The sequence below is a fragment of the Balaenoptera musculus genome, chromosome 19 (genome assembly GCF_009873245.2).
Source record: "Balaenoptera musculus isolate JJ_BM4_2016_0621 chromosome 19, mBalMus1.pri.v3, whole genome shotgun sequence".
In the NCBI taxonomy this organism is placed as follows: Eukaryota; Metazoa; Chordata; class Mammalia; order Artiodactyla; family Balaenopteridae; genus Balaenoptera; species Balaenoptera musculus.
In genome coordinates, this window is record NC_045803.1 from 25072668 (window position 1) to 25094713 (window position 22046).

At 41.4% G+C, this 22046-nt stretch overlaps 1 protein-coding gene across 1 annotated transcript in view; it reads left to right on the forward strand.

Moving 5' to 3' along the window:
* Nucleotides 1–21746, forward strand: part of LONP2 (lon peptidase 2, peroxisomal) — a 95978-nt gene extending 74232 nt beyond the window's left edge. Inside the window, exons 12-15 of the mRNA XM_036833066.1 lie at nt 8440–8582; nt 17088–17295; nt 17709–17899; nt 21324–21746. Coding sequence (XP_036688961.1) covers nt 8440–8582; nt 17088–17295; nt 17709–17899; nt 21324–21545 — 764 coding nt within the window. The 3' untranslated portion in view covers nt 21546–21746. The remainder of the gene's footprint in view (nt 1–8439; nt 8583–17087; nt 17296–17708; nt 17900–21323) is intronic.
* Nucleotides 21747–22046: the final 300 nt, after the last annotated feature.

Below are 22046 nucleotides of genomic sequence, written 5' to 3' on the forward strand. Positions count from 1 at the left end.
AAATTATGAAACTCCTGGCATAAAAGATTTGGGGAAAATCTTCATGACATTAGATTTGGCAATGGCTTCATGAATATGACACCAAAAGCACAGGTAACAAAAGAAAAAATAGATAAATTGTACTTCATCAAAATTAAAAACTTTAGTGCATCAAAAGACACAGTCAAGAAAGTAAGAAAAAACAACCTATAGAATAGGAGGAGATACTTGCAAATCAAATGTCTGATAAGAGGTTGATATCCAGAATGTATAGAGAACTCCTATAACTCAACCAACAAAAAACAACCCAGTTCAAAACTAAAGGATTTGAATGGACACTTGTTCCAAAGAAGATGGACAAATGGCCCATAAGCACATGGAAGGATGTTTTACCATTGTTAGTCATTAGATAAATGCAAATGAAAACTGCAATGAGATACTACTTCACACCTAGTATGATGGCTGTAATAAAATAAAGTGGAAAATAAAAAGCCTCGCATTGGTGAAGATGTGGAGAAATTGAAACCCTCGTGCATTGCTGGTGGGTGTGTAAAATGGTGCAGCTGCTGTGGAAAATAGTCCATCAGTTCTTCAAAAACTTAAATGTAGAACTACCATGTAACCAAGCAATTCTACTTCTAGGTATGTATCCAAAAGAGTTCAAAGCAGGACCTCAAACAATAGCAGTGTTCATGGCAGCATTATTCACAGTAGCCAAAAGATGGAAACAACCAAAGTGTCCATCAGAAGATGAATGGATAAACAAACTGTGGTGTCTGCATACAGTGGAATATTATTCAGCCATAAAAAGGAATAAAATTTTGATATATATATCACAACATGGCTGGACTTAGAAAACATTATGCTTAAGTGAAATAAGCCAGACACTGAAGGACAAATATTATATAATTCCACTTAATATGAGGTAGCTAGAATAGGCAAATTCATTGAGACATAAAAGTAAAATAGAGGTCATCAGGGGCTGTGGGGGTGAGAGAATGGGAAGTTATTATATAATGGGTTCAGAGTTTATACTGAGATGATTAAAAAAAGTTTCGGGTATAGATAGCGGTGAAGGTTACAACAACATTGTGAATGTATTTAATGCCACCGAATTGTTCAATTCAAATGGCTAAAATGATCAATATTATATCTATTTTACCATAATAAAAAGTTACCAAAAAAAAAAAAAAAGAGGTTAAGGAAATTTCCCCAAATCATACAAGCTTGTAAGAAATGGACCACAAACCCAGGCTATCTGACTCCAAGGCCTCTTGGAAATAAGGAGCATCAGTTGTACCTCACCTGCATATTTCTGAGGATCTACCCAAAATCAGGAATACTGAAAACGGGAAGTTTCATGCTTTTGTATCTAAAGCAATTTGGTATATCTGTCTGAGGCCCTAAAGCTTTTTAATCGAAACATTTCAGCTACTCTTAGTGGTTAAGAGTTGGCTACTGGGAGAATTTGTCACTTTTTAGAAACAGTTGTTTTTGTTCAGTATTAAAGGATAATTTTTAATGGCAAAATCATCACTACTATACAGGTATAAAATGAACATGCGTTAAAGATTTTAATGAACTCATTAATTAATTAGAGAACCAGTAAGATCTGGTTCCATGGAGAATTCAGAAAGCAGACATCTGTATAGGCAATCAGGAATGCTGAAATTAATTTGCAAAACCAGCTTCTTGGGAAAGGGAGAGGGCAAAATTCATTTTCATTTCTATGGACAAGAATCACTCGTATTACTATTAGTTTCCTACAACTTACAGGAAAATAGCTGAAAGGCACTGAGACACAGACAGCCTGGGAGGGCACACTGGACAGCATACCCAGTAATCTATGTTTTGCTCATTTCCAAGTCTTTCACAGTTTTTTCTGACAACAGTCATAGAAGGGAATCCGTGTATATAATGCCAGATGTGTTGATTATTTTCAGTCAGGAAAAAAATAATCTAATCTCTAAATTTACCACCCGGCTGCCTTGTCAAGGAACTCCTGAGCTACAGGCAGCTTTTCTAGACTGGACTTCAGGTGGGACAAAACGTTCCCTTAGCTGGGTGTCCAGAACCCTGAGACTGTCTGTGATTTGCTGTGGACGTCAGGCGATTTGCTTCACCTTCCTGGGTCTCAAGTTTCCTTGAGTATAAAATGAAAGATTGGACCAGATTTCTTACTTTCTGACTAGCTCTTATATTTTTATGTATCATGGTTCCATCCTATTCTTGAATTTCTGATGCGTCCTGAATTCTGCTAAGCCTCAGAATGAGATCTGAGATGTTCTCAGGGACATTGTATTAGTATGACAGGAACAGGTAGTATTGATATTTGTTCCTTTGGAGAATTAACCCCCTGTTTCTGGGCCCTGTTATTCGATTGCTGGCTGCAGTTAACAGTATTGTACACCCTATCTTCTCCTCCAAACCTACCCCGAAGGAGTTAAAAAAGAAACGGTTATTCGGGAAGATGCACACGTCTTCAATAATCTAGAAGAAGGGGTTCCTTTTATGGCGGTACCACGAAATGTAGCTTTTGAACTCATGAGAGTGGTCTAGAGAGTGTAGCATATGCTTCAAGTTAAGCAGAATATAGAGAATAGTAAGTGATACCTAAAAAGTTCTGTCCTGAGTAAAGATGATTATAGATAACCTGGGGCTGTTTGTGGTTGGGGAGATTTTTGTTTCTGCCACATTCTGCGGAATAGTTGTTTGGTGTCAGTACCCTGTTCCTGGCCTCTGCTACTTTCCCTTGGTTGGATCACCTGCCCAAAGACACCATTTGCTGCAAGGTTTGTTCAAAAGGTAAGAAACTTTTTTTTAAACAAGAAAGCTACTGGAGTTTCCTGAAGTATTACACCCCTCTGTCCTTCCTCCTGTCCTCCCTTCTTAGGATCTTTCTTTCTCCCCGCTTCCCACAGTGATTCTTTGGCTCTTGGGCCTGCTTTCATGTAAATCATGTTCCTCTGACAGAGGAAAAGTGGCTGGAAAAGATCACGTGATCATGTCCTCGTGACAGCTGCTTTGGGAAAGCCAGACCCTTCCCCTGAGGAGTTTGTAGCTATAGAATATCCTTTTGTCATAGCTGTGGCGACATCAGCTGTGGAGCCTGGTTTGGCCCTTGGGGAGTACCCCTGAGTTTCACCCCTGCTTTGCCAAGGTCCACATTTGTCCTGCTGGCAGAGCAAGTGCCTTGCAGGTTCTGCCTCTGGTGCTGTTTGCTTATCTGCTACCTTCATGCCGTGAAGCTCCTTGGCTATGCCCTGACCACCCTGGCTGTGTCCTGAATTAGACTCAGAACAGGCTGATAATACCGTTGAGAAACATGGGGCAGAGTCTTGAGCCTTGGTATCTTTTTCTTTTTCTTAAATGTATTTAATTTATGTGATTCCCAGCAGTCGTGTGTTTGTAGTCAAAGCCCTGTCTATGGAGCCCTGGGTGGGATTGGGCTGCAGAGAGCATTTTGTTTTCTTCTAGTGAAAGGGACTATGGAGTAAGACATGTGAGTCTTAGAAGTCTGTATTAAATACTGCTCTAACTACATAATTCATTTCCTCATTTATGCATAGTAAGGCTTTCAGCATTATCAAATTCTCCCAGCAACTCTGAGGGTTACTATAATTATTATGATTTTACGGATTGGAAAACCAGATACAAAGAGGTAAAGTAACTTTTGTCAAGGCCAATCAGGAAGCCAGAGCCAGGATTGGAGACTATTATTTATTGACTATCTCATCATGTAATCTTAACCTCATAACTTAGGGAATAGCTTATGTTAAAATTTTGGACTATATCATTTCATTCATTCTCATATACATTTATATCATGTTATATTAGTAAAAATCATGGCACATGAAATTTTATACTCCCCCCCTTTCCTCCGTTTGATGTTGTTTCAAAAGGATTTTCTCGCATCACTTGAAAAACACTTAGGAAACAGTTTTAGTGACTGTATACTATTTTATTAGATGTGTGGCTGTGCCACAGTTTACATAACCATGTTCCTAATGTTGCGTATTTATAATGGATCTAATTTTTGCTGTTACAGATAGTGCTGCAGTGAGTATATTTGTGGTCTAAACATTTGTCTAAACTTTTGGTTATGCCCTTAAGGATAGGTTCCTTCAAAATACTGGATTGGCCAAAAAGTTCATTTGGTGTTTTCTGTAAGATGCTTTTAGTAGCACTGAGTTGTCTTTAACTTCATTCAAAACAATTTTGTTAGATTGTATAGTGACAGCTGTCATATCAGCGTGCATTTTTTAAAAAAGCTTATCAAAACTGGTGAATTTTTGTGTAGCCATTTTAATATTGAAAATGGAAGAAGAAAAGCAACATTTTTGGCACATTATGCTTTATTATTTCAAGAAAGGTAAAAACGCAACTGAAATGCAAAAAAAAGATTTGTGCAGTGTATGGAGAAGGTGCTGTGACTGATCAAACTTGTCAAAAGTGGTTTGTGAAGTTTCGTGCTGGAGATTTCTCGCTGGACGATGCTCCATGGTCAGGTAGACCAGTTGAAGTTGATAGCGATCAAATCGAGACATTAATTTGAGAACAATCAATGTTATACCACGTGAGAGGTAGCCGACATACTCAAAATATCCAAATCAAGCGTTGAAAATCATTTGCACCAGCTTGGTTATGTTAATTGCTTTGATGTTTGGGTTCCACATAAGTTAAGCGAAAAAAACCTTCTCGACCGTATTTCCTCATGCGATTCTCTACTTAAACGTAATGAAAAGTTCCATTTTTAAAACAAATTGTGATGGGTAATGAAAAGTGGATACTGTACAATAATGTGGAACGGAAGAGACCGTGGGGCAAGTGAAATGAGCCACCACCAACCACACCAAGACCGGTCTTCAAAGAAGGTGATGCTGTGTATATGGTGGGATTGGAAGGGAGTCCTATTATGAGCTCCTTCCAGAAAACCAAAAGATTAATTCCAACAAGTACTGCTCCCAGTTAGACCAACTGAAAGCAGCACTTAAAGAAAAGTGTCTGGAATTAGTCAACAGAAAATGCATAATCTTCCATCAGGATAACACAAGACCACATGTTTCTTTCACGACCAGGCAAAAACTGTTGCAGCTTGGCTGGGAAGTTCTGATTCATCGGCCATATTCACCAGACATTGACCTTCGGATTTCCATTTATTTCAGTCTTTACAAAATCCTCTTAATGGAAAAAACTTCAATTCCCTGGAAGACTGTAAAAGGCACCTGGAACAGTTCTTTGCTCAAAAAGATAAAATGTTTTGGGAAGATGGAATTATGATGTTGCCTGAAAAATGGCGGAAGGTAGTGGAACAAAACGGTGAATACGTCGTTTAATAAAGTTCTTGGTGAAAATGAAAAATGTCTCTTTTATTTTTACTTAAAAGCCGAAGGAACTTTTTGGCCAACCCAATAGAATCACTGGGTGTGAGATAATGAATATTTAGGAGACTTTCAATATATTGACAAATGGCTTTCCAGAAAGATTGAACCCATTTATATTTTTATAAGCAATAGTATTTGAGAAGATCTCTCCACTCTCTTTTCCATTGATCTTTGTCATTTCTTAAACTTTTTTACTGGTTACTTTAATTTTGTAACCAGAAAATGTATCTTGTTTTTATAATTTAAACTTCTTTGCTTCTTGGTGAAATAATCATTTTTTCATGTGACTATTCCCCATTTGTTAAGAACCACTGTTTTAGCCCAAGATAAGGGCATAGAAGAAGAAAGTTAACTGTGCAGTTCCAACAGGAAGGATTTGTGGGACAGGGTCCATGTCCTATAGGGAGGTTGAACTTTGTTTTATTGTTGTTGTTTGCCTTGCCTTAAAAAGTCCACCTGGCGTGAATGTTATGATCTGGGGCAAGGCCCGTAATGAGGCCCAGGGACTCTGCCACTATCTTCTCTTGGTGCCGATCCCTTCTGACTAGGGAGACCGTGGCACTAGAGCTGAGTACTTAAAGCTTGTGCGAGGACTCAGGGTTCAGCTCTAACCTGGGCCTCATTCCTTGAATGGCATGTTGGCGAGATGATGTTTAATGAGGAATCAGAGCGTGTATTCTCTGAAAACCCAGCATTCTCTTACTCTCACTTTGCGTTACCCAAGGTGCAGTGGATGGTTCTTAAAATCCAGTGCCAGCCCGTCTTTCGTGATTAGCTGGCACCATTTTCTTGACATGAGCTTTAGTTCTCTAGGCTTCTGCTCCATGATGGAACATTTTGAAGCACAGATTAGTTCTAAGTTTATTGCATTTTTCATCACCCAGCTGCTGTGCCTAGAGCCTGGAGTAAATGGCCATCTTTTGCATTGTAAGGTCTAGATGCATTAGAAGTAGCTCTCCACACCCCCAGCCCCCTCAGTACTCAAAGCACTGAATTCACTCCTCCACTTGGAAAGGGATGGGATATCCCAAAGCAGTGGTTACATAATTGTGGATTGGCTTTCACCCATCCAGCTTTACTTCCTCCTGTGATAGTGAATTCCAGGCTGGCAACAGTAATTAGATCTCAGAAAAGCCCATCACAAAACACAACAGGTTAAAGAAAGTCACAGCCTCTTCTATGCATCGGCTAGAGTTTCAGAGCCCTTCATTCTTAGTGTACGGTAACCTTAGACAGTAGTGCTTTTTTTTTCTGTGCATTAACTTTAATTAAGCAATGACACCTACTTTCTGTTCCGCTCTGAGATCTACGTGTAGCTAAACTGATGGTTTAAGTGCCTCCCCACCCTTGGTCACTGACGTTGCTGCAAACAGAGCAGCAGACAGAAGATCTCCTACACGCGACTGAGTAACCCAGGAATTGCTCAATTTAGTGAAACAGATAAGTAAGTGCTGTAAGAAGTTGGAAAGATCAGGGAAGACTTCCTAGAATCTGGTTGAGCCAAACTTTGAAAGATCAAGTGACATTACAGAGGTATGACTATGAGATTATGTATAACTCAAGAACCACACTTAGGATACAGTGTGTGTATTACACTTTGCAGTCTACAAAGGGTTTTCTCTTTAATTCTCACAAGAGTCCTGCAGAGATAGGTAGTGAGAGGTTTAATGTTTTGCATAAAGTCAAATAGCCAGCAAGTGGCAAAAAGTCTGAACTGTTGTCTGTTTTCACTTGTAATTCAGTCTTGAAGAGGAGCCCCCTAAGGCCAGCAAGAGAGTAGACCAAGAGAGCCCTTCCCCTGAAGGTCACCGCAAGGCCGTGAGACACGGGGATCATTTGGGGACACCCCAGGATGTGTCCAATTATCATTGGAATCTAAAATTAAGGTCTAATATGATTAAACATATTCAGTAATCACTTTGGAAAAGAAAGGAGTTAGTGAAAAGCAATTCCTTTAACTTCATGATATCAGAATAGAAGAATGATAGCAAAGCTAGAATAAATATATATGGATATACAATGTTGAGGTGACTTTATAATTATTATGTGTTGTATATTAATATATACAGTAATCATTTCCAGAAGGAAGGGTATATGTAAAGAAAGTAATAAAAGAAAAATATTTTAAAGCACTTTGTGAGGTAGTACAAGAACTAGAAGAATTATGGTAAAACAAAAAGAAAAGAAAAGCAGGGAATGAAAATGAATAGAGCCAGATATTTCCTACATTTTTAAACCTCTACTCATTTTAGGTTTCTGGCTACAGACTTAAGTAACATTTTTCTTTATTCAGGTTGGAATTACAAACACCAGTAGAAAAGGTGGTCATAGGGCAATTGGCTCCTGTTCCCTGGTTGTCTAATCTCAACCAGAATGAGTCAGTCCTTCGACAAGATGTCAGCAACCAGGGCTCTTAGGCAGGTAAAGGAAATAGTCCATTATTATAGGGATTTCAAGCCAGGCTTCATATTATCTTACCCTGGCGATGACAATTATATTCGTTTTTATTGGAAAATAATAACCTTGGAGTTGAGCTATATGTTTACACAAGAGGCATTGCTTCTAGGGGTTCTGTCATTTCCAAGTTCACGTTGCCTGTCAGGAAATGGGACACCTGATGCAACTCCTCTGAGGAGGGAATTGAACAGTTTGAGTTGTGTTGATTTCACAGAGAATTGTACAAGGTAATCTATTACATCTGACACTTGAGTATCTGGCCTCTAAAGGCCATCAGTTGAACAGTGCCAGGCATTGCTCTTGGCTTAATATAATGGTTGAAAAGAAGACAGGCAAGGTTGCTGCCCTCCTGGGGCTTACACTTTAATGGGGGAAGATGGAGGACAAACAAGTGAAAGTAAATGAACAGGGCAATGCGTTGTGTCACCCCCGGGGGCTCTTGAAAGACTGATTCTTCTGTTGCGTGCCACAGGTACACAAGGTGAATTTTTGTGCCTTAATAAATGTATAAAGGTGACTGAACGGTTGGAAGTCCACTGAGCTTCTGTTTGATATTTACTGCTAATGAATTTTCATACCTGCAAATCTCTGAGAATTCTTAAATAAAATTTTCTCTTAGGTTACAGAGAACACATCTTAGAAGATACAAAACCGGAATCTACCAGTGACACTACCGACTTGGCCCTACCACCTGAAATGCCAATTTTGATCGACTTCCATGCTCTGAAAGACATCCTCGGGCCCCCGATGTATGAAATGGAGGTGATCATTCTCATTCCTTTGTTGATACCCACCAGTTTACTCTGCTGGTTGCCTAATAGATTGGGGGAGAAGTAGATTTGGGTATCTGGGGAGGCTGAATTTTGTCTTAAGATTGGAAACTTGCATTCTCTATGGTATTAAATTTTGGTGCTTAATGTGATAATACGGCTTTTGCAGAGCGCCAGAGACCCTGGCCACATCCTCTTTTGGAAACCCAGTCTGATCTTATTCTTTGCATCCAGTTCTATTTTAAGAACAGTGTCTCTGACTTTCTCTGACTTTCCTCCTTAGAAATTCTATATTCCTGTTGTATGTGCTTTAATTAAGTACTCCTTTGTGCTATCAAAGACTTGGAGGGAGGATGGAGGGAAACAACCCAGTACAGAATACCTGAAGACATGAGCCTGGCTTTAGCTTCAGGCTGCTCTAGTGCAGACCAGATGGCATCTTTCAGGATCTGTTCTTTCATTGTTATCACTAGTTCCTTTCGGGTTAAACCGACATGCAAGTCCTTCCCTATTTCCATCTGTCTCCCCTAACTATCCCTCATAGCGGAACGCGGAGCCATAAGGGCCTTGGGAGCAGAACTGAGTCGAGGGAGCGGGATAGAAATAGGTGTTGGAAGCTGTGACTGCTGAGGTATTGTGATATACTTTATAGGATGCTTATATGAGCTTTCCTGGGGCATTTACTAGAAAGAGTATGTATTTTACTACTGAACTTATTAGCATCTTTCTTCAGAAGCTTTACCATCACCTTGTCTGTGTAAAGGAAAAAAGGTTTGCAGAAGATATATCTGGTGAATTATGCAGAAGATAATCTCTCCATCCAGCATTTGAAATCACTACCAGTAAACATGATTTTCCTCAAGTCTTAAAACGGAGAAGAGGAGAAGTAGCCCCCAAACCCATCTTGTTTATTTACTTAAACTCTGAGCTAGTCATTTAGTTCTGCAAAGCTCTCAGCTACAAGAATAGCACACGTTTACTGTTGGCAGTAAACCTGGTCCTGAACGATAGAATCAGAAACATTATTTTGGTTATTTGAATTCTTAAGATACTGTGGATGGATTTAAATTTTGAAGTGTTGAAAGAAGTGGAGCAAAACTTGTTTTGGTTGAGAATGTGGGCCAAAGCTGCTTTCCTGCTCCGAGTGAACCCAGTGATTGTGTGAGTGACAGTGGAAACAGGTTCTGCTCCTGCATGTCCGGCGGGCTTTTTTCTCTTGGCTTTCCAGAACAGTACATGCCAGCCATTCTTTGGGAATTTACACCAGAGCAGTTGATAAAAACAAAAGATGGATGCGTGTTTCTGTTGCGTAGACCCTTCTCTCCCAGCCATGACTGCTCCTGTTAGGTTTGGAAGCATTGCTGACATTCTTGGAGCTTTGGCAGAGAAGGAGCCAAAGGACAGAAAAGAGAAATTTTATAAACACTGCTTAATAGCTCTGTTTGATATCACTGCAAAAACTATTTTATTTTCCTTGTAGCATCTGAGCTATTACATATGAACACTTTCACCAGCATGAATCCAGTAGCCATTTTCCCTTCTATAAATAGCATCTTAGAATAGAAGGTCTGGTATCTGGGAGTTTGGAACATTTTGTTCATATTTTCCACAGTTGAGAGAATTTACTCTGGCGCCAGGGGTTTCTTTGTCTACCTTTAGTGGTCTGATGACCATCAGCCCCAAATTATATAACCACTTTCTGCCCCAGCTTTTGCATCCATGAAATTAAGATTTATGGAACTTTTCTTTACTGTCCACAAGGTCCATCAGTGTGCTAGGGGTCGTCCATTTTACACACAGGGAAAGAGCTTAAGGAAATTAAATGAATCATGCAAATTCACATAAGGTGCAATTAGCGAGGCCAATCTTTAAACTCAGATCAGCCAACTCAAGTCCAGTATTCTTTCCACTCTCCTGCAATACCCTGCAGCCAAGCTAATTCCTGCCCTTTCCTGCTAAAAGAGAATTGCTTTAAGTACAGCAGTTTAACAAAAAGGCATACCTGCTCTACCTCAGATTTTCATTTCTATTCTTACCAACTATAGTACTCTGTTTTGGAATGGGAGATAGAAATTATAGAGTTGTTAGAAAATAGAGGATTTTTTAAGTCCTGGGAACGTTGAAATCACCAAAGGAAAAGGATACGGAGGAAAGAGCAGGGAGCCTAGGAGCAGGCCCTGGACAGTTAGGGTCACGTAGGGGAAGAGGAGCCCTCAAGACAGACAGAGAGAAACTAAGAAGGAACAGGCGGTCAGGTAAGAGCAAAACAAGGATGTTGTGCCGCCATGACAACAAAGGCAGAGACTGTCTCAGGAAGGGGGAACATGCACATGTGTTTGCTGGCTGTGTACTGGATTTGACAGCATGGAGGTTGTAGGTGACCTTGACAGAGTGGGTTCACAGGGTGTGATGGGAGTGTGTTGCAGAGGGAATGGAAGGTGGGGAAGTAGAAGTCGTTTGTAGGCAGCTCTTTCAGAAGGTTGGCTGTGAACGACTGCAGAGAAGTGAGGTGGCTAGAAGGGAGGATGGAGGTCAAAGGGAGTGTGGTAACAAATGGCAGCCTGTTTGCTGATCAGAATAGTCCAGTAGAGAGAGTCAGACTGAGGTTGCTGGAGAGAGAGGTGGTACCACAGGAGCAGAGTCTTTTGGGCAGTGCGAGGCGGTGGGGTCCCCAGTGTGAAGGAGGCGGTGGTCTGTGATGAGGATCCCCTGTGGCGGGGTATGATGGAGAAGGGGGGCTGAGAGTATTGAGTAATCACAAGGAAAAGATGATAACGCTGGAACAAAGGAGTATTCGTGCACAAGGAGAGCAGTAAAGCTGGGACAGTGCTGGTGTATAATGTGAAGGAGGTAGAGTTGATGGTCTTGAGTACAAGTGAGCTAGAAGGATGAAAAAGTGGTGGTCGGAGAAGGGGGTGGTTAAATTCAGATTTCGGAGGTCGTATGGCTTCTGTTGGCAATAAGGGCCGGGAGAAGGGTGGCTGGGTGAGGGTAAGGAGCGTGCTTTTGGAGTTAAGGGGTGTTTAGAGACAGAGAGGCCGGGTTGCGCGAGTCTCAGGTACTCACTGAAGAAACCCAGGGTGATGGCGGGACTCAGGGTGGTCAGGAAGGAGAAGAGTGGGTTTGCATATAGAAGGCAGTGAGCAGAGAATGAAGATGGGAAGCCAGCTGCCGTAAGCAGGGCTTAGTAGGAGGAGGAAGAGGCCTGTCACTCACCATGATGAACCCCGCCTCCTTGACTGTGCTGGCGTCATCCGATGCATGGGGGAGAATTATACGTAGGTTTTAGAGAGTGTTTAGAATCTGCTGAGTTAATGAATATAAGGCACCCACCATAGTGCCCGGTACATGCTAAAAAAACAAACAAATACTGGTTCCTGCAACCACCATACACCCTAAAAACAAATAGACCTATGCCCAGTCACAAAAGTAAAAGTCCCTATTATTTTTATTATAACCCTAATTTTATATTTGCTTTAATAACCTATACCACCCCTTACCGTGCTTTATTTTCATTGAGGATGAGTCTGCAAAAATACATTAGTACCAAAAATGTTACTGACCTAGCAAACTAACAGTGAGGAGGAAAGATGAGAAGGCACACTTTTACCCGTGTTACATCCGTTCAGAATTCTCTCAGCAGGTTGAAAAATGAGTTCCTAAAACTTTGTCTAGATTTCAAATTTAGGAACAGTATCATAAGTCACCTTTTCAAATACAATAAAGTTTCCTAAAGAAGCAAGATCAGTTAAACACCCACTTTTAAAGAATAACAGATCGCCCTGCATTATGAGAGAGAGAGTGGGAGAGGGTGGGGCAGGTGCCGGCGTCTGGGGCAGCCGAGACTTCATTCTCCCTGACTGCTTCTCAGAACACCTCAGAGGCAGGCCCGGGTCCCTGCGTGGAGGGTTTAGGAAGGACGCAGCTGTTGAGTCTTATTTGATCTGATCAGTTATGAGATTGCCATTAATAATGGTAAACGTGGTTGCAGTTACTTTTGTTGATTACATGAACCTCTTTGGGGGGAGATGAGAATCTGATAATTTTCATTTTCATCCTAGTGAAGCCAGGAGAAGCCTCCGCATTATGAGATACATATATACACACACACATATATTATCTGCATATTAGATATATATACATAATTAGATACATTATATAAATATAATACAATCCTGCAGTTGACACCTCCCCCCAAAAAAAAACCCGACATATAGAGTTCCTATATATCTCTGGGGGTAACAGTCAATCTCATAGACTGCAAATGTGGTGACACAATCAGAAGAACACATAAACTCTAGTCTTTCCAGGATAAATTTGATTTTTCAGCCTCAGAAAACCAGTCATCCAAGCCACGAGCGTCTATGTTTTGTCCAGTCTGCTAATCCTGAGAATGTGTCATCTGAGTATTCCTGACTCCATTCATAGTTTGTATGAAAGCCTCAGTGGTGGACAAAAAGTCCTTATGCAAAGGTCACTGCCCTTAGAAAAAATAGTAATAAAGGGAAGAAGAGACAAGACATGCAGATTTCAAAAAACGTCCTGAATAGAATGCACCCACAGGTGAATTCCAGGAGATTCCATCAGGGTGCTTGCCTTGCAGACAGACAAAAGCAGGTGCTAGAAATGAGCAAAGTGTATAAACACTAACGAAATGCCCGAAGAGTCATGGTAGTAAATCCCTTCTTCCTCCCTCTCCGTTCAGACCTGCTGTGCCCCATGCCCCTGTTAGGACAGCACCGATGCTGCGCTCAGCCTGGCCCACCACCAGCCGGTGGTACCAAGGAAAGGCCTTACTGAAGGGCCGGCAAGCAGCTGGCTCTCAGCAGCGCCGGTGCCGCGCCACACCGGGGCTGTGTCGCGCAGCTTCCAGAGGTGACGGTGGCCGACCCCGGCACCCCTCCGAAGCAAACAAGTTCACAGCTGGAAAAATCAAATATTCCTAGAGACTTTAAAGAGGTTGGCAGATGGAGAGCCGCCGTGGTGACAACCCTGGCGGGAGCATAAAAAATGCTATGCGAGCTATAGAGAAAACAAACCAACGTGTGGTGTAAGCGTTACTGAGGCACGAACCTGCACACATGCCGCAGCCATCTGACAGCTCAGGTTTTGCGAGGCACTGTGCCTGTCCCTGGCGAGAAGGCCCACAGTATTATTCCTGTCTCGAGTCCTCGGCACCTGCTGGCCTCTCTGCTGTGAAAAGGCTTCCTGGCCCTTTTCTGCCCAGCAGACTTTAAGACCGCTCAGTCTCTCCTGTGACACCTGTCCCAACTCCCCAGACACGGACCCTTGCCTCTGCAGGGCTCTCTGTAGATACAGGCACTGGCTAGATGGTCTTGTTGCACTCCCCGTGCTGGGGGGTAAGCGGCCCCTTATCTGATGTGGTTAGGTAGGTAGTCTGTCACCGCTCAGAGGTTTTCACTTGATACCCCTATGGTCCATGATGGGGCCAGGCTCCCATTGCCAGTAAAGCACCCACTGGATGAAGGTAAAACTCTTAGTCCCTCTGATGGCTGCAGCAGTAAATAACAAGGTATTAAAACTGTAACTGTTGGTCTAGGTTTGGAAGGGTCACAAAGAGTTGTACGTATTTACTATTTCAGTTAAATATCACTATTTTAAGTTAATCGAGAGGAAAGAACAGTGTGAAATTGGCAACGATTAGATGCTCAAATGCTCCTTAAACACTGCTATCATTGAAGTGTTCAGAATGCAATCATACTTTATAAGACATATCCTATTATTAATTAGGTTTTTCATTAACTATTTTAAACACTTCCTCAGTCTGCATATTTACATGATTGATAGAATTATTACAGAAGAAAATGACCACTTCTTTTTTTTTTTTTTTTTTTTTTTTTTTTAAATTCACGCTCTTTTATTTATTTATTTATGACTGTGTTGAATCTTCGTTTCTGTGTGAGGGCTTTCTCTAGTTGCGGCAAGTGGGGACCACTCTTCATCGCGGTGCGCGGGCCTCCCACCATCGCGGCCTCTCCCGTTGCGGAGCACAGGCTCCAGACGCGCAGGCTCAGCAATTGTGGCCCACGGGCCCAGTTGCTCCGTGGCATGTGGGATCTTCCCAGACCAGGGCTCGAACCCGTGTCCCCTGCATCGGCAGGCAGACTCTCAACCACTGCGCCACCAGGGAAGCCCTGACCACTTCTTTGAACAAGATTTAGTTAACAGATAAAGGAAACTTGAAGCACCAGTTTCAAGGGAAATTGAATGACAGAAGTGAACTTGAGATACTGCTGTTCCGCTTTGACATTTAGAGGGAAAAACGTTCAAGCATCAAGCCTAGGCCTGTCTTGGCTAATATAATTGATGATTCCACAAACCAGTAATGGAATTAGAAACTGGTAGAAAAGTACCAGTAGATAAACATAGTTTTGAAATTATTGTGTTGAATCACTTGTTAGGGAAGTCTGTAAAATACAAATTGTTCTGTATAAAGGGTTTAAGAGGCTGGGAAACTGCATTCAGGAGCAAGAAAGAGCATATATCTTATCTTTTAAATTCATACTTACTTGCACTCATTATTTCTGAGGGAAAAATACATAGAAACTGGATGCTTGGTTGTTAAGAGAATTGTTACAATTTCAGAACACATGGCTTTGAAGAATATGACTCCAAGTCTAAGAATTACAGATTCTTTACTTCTTAGATTATTAGCCTGATCACGAGACTATAGGTTTGATAGTAACTCCTGCCCTCAGTTCTCCCACCCGTGTATGTTGTTGTTGAGTTACACAGATTTGTCACTGGTCCCATCTTCAGGTTAATATTTCAGCACTTACCGTCAAGTTAGAATAAAGTGATTACGATCCTGGATGGTTTTGGTTTGGTCACGTGTACTTATCTACCCCCTGTCCTTTCAATGAACAACGGACCAGTTACTTTTACCCAGAGCACCACGACTCTCCAGCAGATGGAGAGTGTTGGAAACTGGCGTGGTTTCTTGAAGCAATGTGGTAATCAACATGAATCCTACTTCTGATTCTTTGGGGACATGTTTGGTATTACTCTGACAAAATGAGTTTTGAGGATTTAGCTGTTAAAAAAAGGGATTGTTCTCATTATAGCTAATGAAGTTGTGCTATATTATATGGCTTTTTCTGTTAAATTAGCACAGGATTCAGTATATTGAGGATAATTCTTTAGGACTGGTTCAGTCAGCCCTAGAAAAGAGCCACGCAGTAAAAACAGGAACCCCTGACAAGTTCCCACCCAAAGTAGATGTCGTTCAGGTATAGAGAATTGATTTCATATTAGCAAGAACAAGCCTTGTGAACACTTCTATAAATAGTTGTTTCTATGTTTTCCTTAAATAGTACTGATCTTCTGCGTCTTTCTCCTCAAATAGATAGAAAACAGGGCAAATGCAAAGCTGAGGGAAGGTGAAATCCATGGTGCACAGCCTCAGCTCAGCCAGCAGTGCAACCGGGCCTTCCCAGTCTCTAACTTATCATTAAATATAAAATTAAAATTTTAAATATAAAACCAACTTAAAAAATAGGCTTTTATGTTTACTACTAAAAATAAGTGCCCAATAGCTTCAATGGGTGTCACACATCCATTTAAAATCAGGATTTTCAGCATCTCAGCCCCTTGGAAAAGAAGTAAGCATCAGCCACCCAGCCCTTTAACCAGAAACTCAGGCTATAGACTCCACTGCTCCTTAGTGAGAAAGTTACCTCTCGGTGGAAAAATCTCATGATTGCATTAGTGCTGGGTTGACATATTGTGCCCAGTTCTTCTAACATGGATAACTTCTATAGGATAAGAAATTTGGAGGCTCAGAGTGTGCGATAAAAGTTAACATGACTGTTTTTCAACTGTTACTTTTGATATGTTTTCATAACTTGGATGTGTTAACCTATTTGGCTTGAAATCACCAGTGAGTGACACGATCAGTTTAATATGGAAGTGAGGCAGCACAGTGGGCCTCCGAGCACACAGAAAGGATCCAGGACATAGTAAAGTAGCATTTTATAGTGTCTCTGCAGCAATAAAGTAAAGATGAGTGGCGGGGAAGTAAGATCCAGGGGTTTTAATATATACCTTGGCCTCTGGAGCTAACACTTCTCAAAAGTATGTTGAAAAGAGCATTTCTACTTCCAGAAGCAAATTTATGATTGCCTAATATGAAGTTCGGTGGTGTAGTGTTTTTAAATATGCAGCCTAATAAAAGCATTGAGATAGATAAAACGATTGCGTTTGTTCCTTGAAAATTAGGGCATGTGTAACTAGATGTGGTGCTTAAGAATCAGAGTCATTCACACATACTTCAAGGTAAAATTGTTTCTGATAAATGCCAAAGTTTCTCTTGGCAAAAAAGCCCTATGTGACTCCAAGTCATGTGCAGTAATAAGTACTTTGAGGTGTAGCTTAAGCTTAAGCCCTCTGAGGAAGAGCCAACGCTTGTGATTAGGTCAGCCTGAAAAGAATTCGGCTCTTGTTGGCCTTACCGATCATTTTCCTTCTTTCTCTCAAGGTGTCTGAGCGTCTGAGTCAGCCAGGAGTGGCGATAGGTTTGGCTTGGACTCCCTTAGGTGGGGAAATCATGTTCGTGGAGGCGAGTCGGATGGATGGCGAAGGCCAGTTAACTCTGACCGGCCAGCTGGGGGACGTCATGAAGGAGTCTGCCCACCTGGCTATCAGCTGGCTCCGCAGCAATGCCAAGAAATACCATCTGACCAATGGTGAGCGACCCACCCCGGGGAGTGGGGGGGGGGGGTGTGCAGCCGTGGGCACAGGAGAGCCTTGGGATCGTGACCCAGGAGGCATCCCACAGTTCAGAGACAGATCCAGTTACCCCTTAAAGCACAGACCTTTGCTCTTGAATTCCCGTGGAAATTCTAGTTCCCAGTTGAGGACTGTTTGACTGGAACCTGAGCTGGAAACTGACTCCAAGGGTTTGTTCTGTTTTTCCTGCTACTTGGAATAGAATGAAGCTGTTCTTCCAGACCCCCACTTTACTTATACTGCCCATTAATATTTTGAAGGATTTATTTACCCGAAACATTCATTTTTATCTCTTTGATTTTCTTTTTTCGGAGAAAAAGAAAACAGGTTTAATTTTTCTACATCAAAATCCTTTTTTCCTTTTTTAAAGCTTCTGGAAGTTTTGATCTTCTTGAGAACACAGACATCCATCTGCACTTCCCAGCTGGAGCTGTCACAAAAGATGGACCATCTGCTGGAGTTACCATAGCAACCTGTCTCGCCTCACTTTTTAGTGGGCGGCTGGTGTGTTCAGATGTAGCCATGACTGGTGAAATCACACTGCGAGGTCTTGTTCTTCCAGTATGTATGAAGAAACCTATTTATATGGTTTTTAAATTTTTTAATTTAAAATTTTTATTAATAGCATTTTAAAATCTAAATTAATAGTGGTTTGCCTTCTTCCTATCAATAGCTTAGTTTTAAACACATATTAAATTTTTATATCTGTAATTCAGATTTTTAAATTTTGATCAAATAAAGGAAAAACTGACCATTTTCCCCATGTTTTCCCTTCTACTAAAAAAGAAGACTTGCTTACAGAAAAAAATATCAGTCTGGTCACCAGAAATATCAGCTGTTCAGGTGAAGATTTGAGGCTTTGTTCTAGTTAACGAATTGTTAAATATATGGCATGTGTGTAAAATAGGATGGTAGCTATTTTTAAACTTTAAGCCCAATTCTCACCTTTTGGAATTCCTGTGAGACCTCCTATCCGCCTGTAGATAACTTAGATTACTGTAATTGATAGATTGATAAAAAAATAATAATAGAAAAGAAGTAGTATAAAATGGAAATTGTAGTAAAGACTAACCATGCCTAATTGCTAAATTTTGAAAAAGTTCTGTACATGAGGCTTTAGGGCTCCAACCTATATCATAACTACTTATAAAAACACTGAAAAATTCATAGAACTTGAGAGATCATTTAGAGGTTTAAGTCATTAGTTAGTAGTACCAGACTACAATAAAGTTTTGGTGAGTTCAATAGCAAAATGAGAAAAAAAGGAATGTTCTTTATTCTGAGAACGCCTTTATTTTATGAGGTAATGGTGAAAGTAGGTCATAGAATCACCAATTAGGATCACAAAAAATGTTCTCAGTTCCCTGATTTTTTAAATTTAATTCAACCAGAAAGTCATATTCTAAACCTTATTTACTATGATATAACTGTATATCTATACTCAATAGGAATGTCGATCTCTTTTCTTCACCTTACCCCAGAACTACTGCATTTCTAGTGACAGTAGTGGTTAATACTAGCTGTACTACTAAAAGGAAATGAGCAAATGCTTTACTGACCATAAACTCTATAGTTTCCTAGTTCAAAATGGTAAGCTAAGCAAGGAATAAAGGGAATAAATTATAACAGTCAAAAATGAGGGGGGAGGACTTCCCCCGTGGCGCAGTGGTTAAGAATCCGCCTGCCAACGCAGGGCACACGGGTTTGAGTCCTAGTCCGGGAAGATCCCACATGCTGCGGAGCAACTAAGCCCGTGCTCCACAACTACTGAGCCTGCGCTCTAGAGCCCACGAGCCACAACTACTGAGCCTGTGAGCCACAATTACTGAAGCCTGCGCACCTAGAGCCCATGCTCTGCAACAAGAGAAGCCACCGCAGTGAGAAGCCCGCGCACCGCAATGAAGAGCAGCCCCCGCTAGCCGCAACTAGAGAAAGCCCGCACGCAGCAATGAAGACCCAACGCAGCCAAAAATAAATAAATGAAAAATATTAAAAAAAAAAAATGAGGGGGACACACCATTGTAATGCAATTATACTCCAATAAAGATGTTAAAAAAAGAATGAGTGGGGAGCCATCAGCTGATGGTTCAGCCAACTTCTAGAAGATAGAAGTGTCCCCAGCTGATGTAACAGAATTGGAGGTAGAGACAGTCTTCCCAGCAGGAATCTGTTGAAAAGCACTGGTTCAGAGCCAGAAGGTTCAGACCAGGAGAAAAGGAAGGGGGTGAGAAATGAAAACCAGGGGATTCGTTGCAATCTCCATAGAACAAATGGTTCTACCACTAGGTCCCCTGCACTCAGAGCAAATTGCACCCAGGTAAAGGCTTCCCCACCTCCAGCAGAGGAGAAGCCACAGCAGCTCTGAGTAAGCCTTCAGTTTTAAACTATTATGGGAGACATGGAGAAAAGCAGCAGCATTTAAGAGAAAGACCTGCTAAGTCTGGAGAAAACGTAATTCAAGAACAGAGGATAAGACAGAGCTCGTGAATTTAAAACAATGGTTTTAGGAATTGGTCAATGAACTATTCAGAAAAAAATAATAGAAAAAACAATCTGACAAATCCAACATCTAACTAAACAGAGAAAATGGAAGAGAACAAATTGTCATGGAAATAATGGAGCATTTCCTAGAATTTAAGGCTATGTTCAGATTGAAAGGGCCTATACCAGCTAGGAAGAAGGATTGCATCCTCATGACTTTTCAGATCACCGAGGAAAAAGCTTTCTCATCCGTGACCCTAGATACACAGCACCTTCAAGACTGAAGGAAAATGGGTTTAACTCAAGTCTTGTATACACAGCCTTACCGTCAATCAAATGTGAATGCAAGATAGACATTTCCATACGTGCAGGGAATCCGTTTATCTCACACTCTTTCTGAAGAAGTTACGTTCAAAGTGTAGTTCAGCAGCATAAAGCAAAAGCCTGGCAAGAGAGTGACAGTGTGCTAGGATGGCCGCTGTGCAGAAAGGCCTAGAGCCCAGCCTGTCTGGTGCCACAGGCGGGAGCAGGCTTCTGAGGGCTGTCTCCAGGGGTCGCGTGTTCCGCGTGGCGTGACTGAGACTTGTGTCTGTTATCTATTACTCATACACACCACCCCAAAACAGCAGTTATTATTCTTAGTTTCTGTGGGGCAGGAACTCAAGAGAGGCTTAGCTGGGCTCTTCTGGCCCAGGGTCTCTCATCATGTAGTCGTATACCAGCCCGGTTGCAGTCATCTGAAGGCTGACTGGGGCGGGGCATCTGCTTCTGTTGTGGTTCACTCACGTGACTGCAGATTGGTCCTGGTTGGCCGGACTGCTGGGGTGACCTCAGACACCTGGGCTACCTGAGCTACCTGCAGGGCAAGAGATCCAAGAGAGATCCAGGCAGAAGCTCTTATTTTTTGTGACTTAACCTTGAAAGTCACACGGCATCACTTCCACCACACTCATAAGTAAATCACTAAGCCTGGCACACATTCGAGGGAGGGGAATTAGACTCCACCTTCTGAAGGGACCATTTTACACATATTTTAAAACCACCACAAGAGCCTAGATGTTTTCTTCATCACATAGCACAGAGGTCATTGCTTTAAACCTGTACAGAAGAAAATAATCCTGGCATGCAACTAAGCTCTGTAGGAATGGTATTTATGGTCAAAATAATGTAATGCTTTTTCAGAATTAACCTATAAACAAGATTGTTGTGAGTACAGAAAGGAATATAAATGTTAACCTTGACAATATAAAAGAGAATCACGGACAGAAGAGGTGCTCATACCTGTCAAAAATTTAGAATTTTCCATTAAAAGGATTTAATATAATACTAATTGAAATGTAAAGAATTTACTATTAACCTTTTTAGTGGCTTTCCTAGCTCATGCTGTAGCAAAATGAAAGATGATTTGGATGTTTTAAAAAAGCAGTGAAAGGTGGTGGGTCAGGGTTTCTTTGACAGCCTGAGGATGATCATAAACCTTAATAACATTCTTCTCTCCTTACAGGTGGGTGGAATTAAAGACAAAGTGCTGGCAGCACACAGAGCGGGATTGAAGCGTGTCATTATTCCTCAGAGGAATGAGAAAGACCTTGAAGAAATCCCAGGCAATGTCCGGCAGGATTTAAGTTTTGTCACAGCAACCTGCCTGGATGAAGTTCTTAACGCAGCTTTTGATGGTGGCTTTACTGTCAGCACCACACCTGGCCTCTTAAATAGCAAATTGTAAGCCCAGATCTCAACTTCTTAGAATTTTAAGTTATAAAGTGCCGAAAGGTACTGACAGGATGATTTTATTCACACCAGCAGGGGTAAGCAAAATGTCCCTAATTTGCGAACCTACTCACAGCAGTAACAAACCTGACTCAAGTGGTGGCAAGTGGTTATTATAGAAATGTCAATTTAATAAATTGATTAAATTGGAATTGAATTCTTGTCTTGAATGGGCTCATTACTGTCCCTGGAAAGTTATGGAACAGTGGTTCTCTTGTGGTTCCAAACAGAAGCATCTGTATTAGCTGAGAACTTGTTAGAAATGTCAATTCTCAAAACCCACCAGCAGACCTTCTGAATCAGACTCTGGGGGTGAGACCCAATCTGCTTTACTAAGCCACCTAGATGATTCTGATGTGTAGTCAAGGTCAAGAACCATTGGTATAGACCATTACCTTAGCAGATTCACCTGTAGACTTTATTGGCCCCTGAAAGCAATCAGAAGGGGAACTGGGCA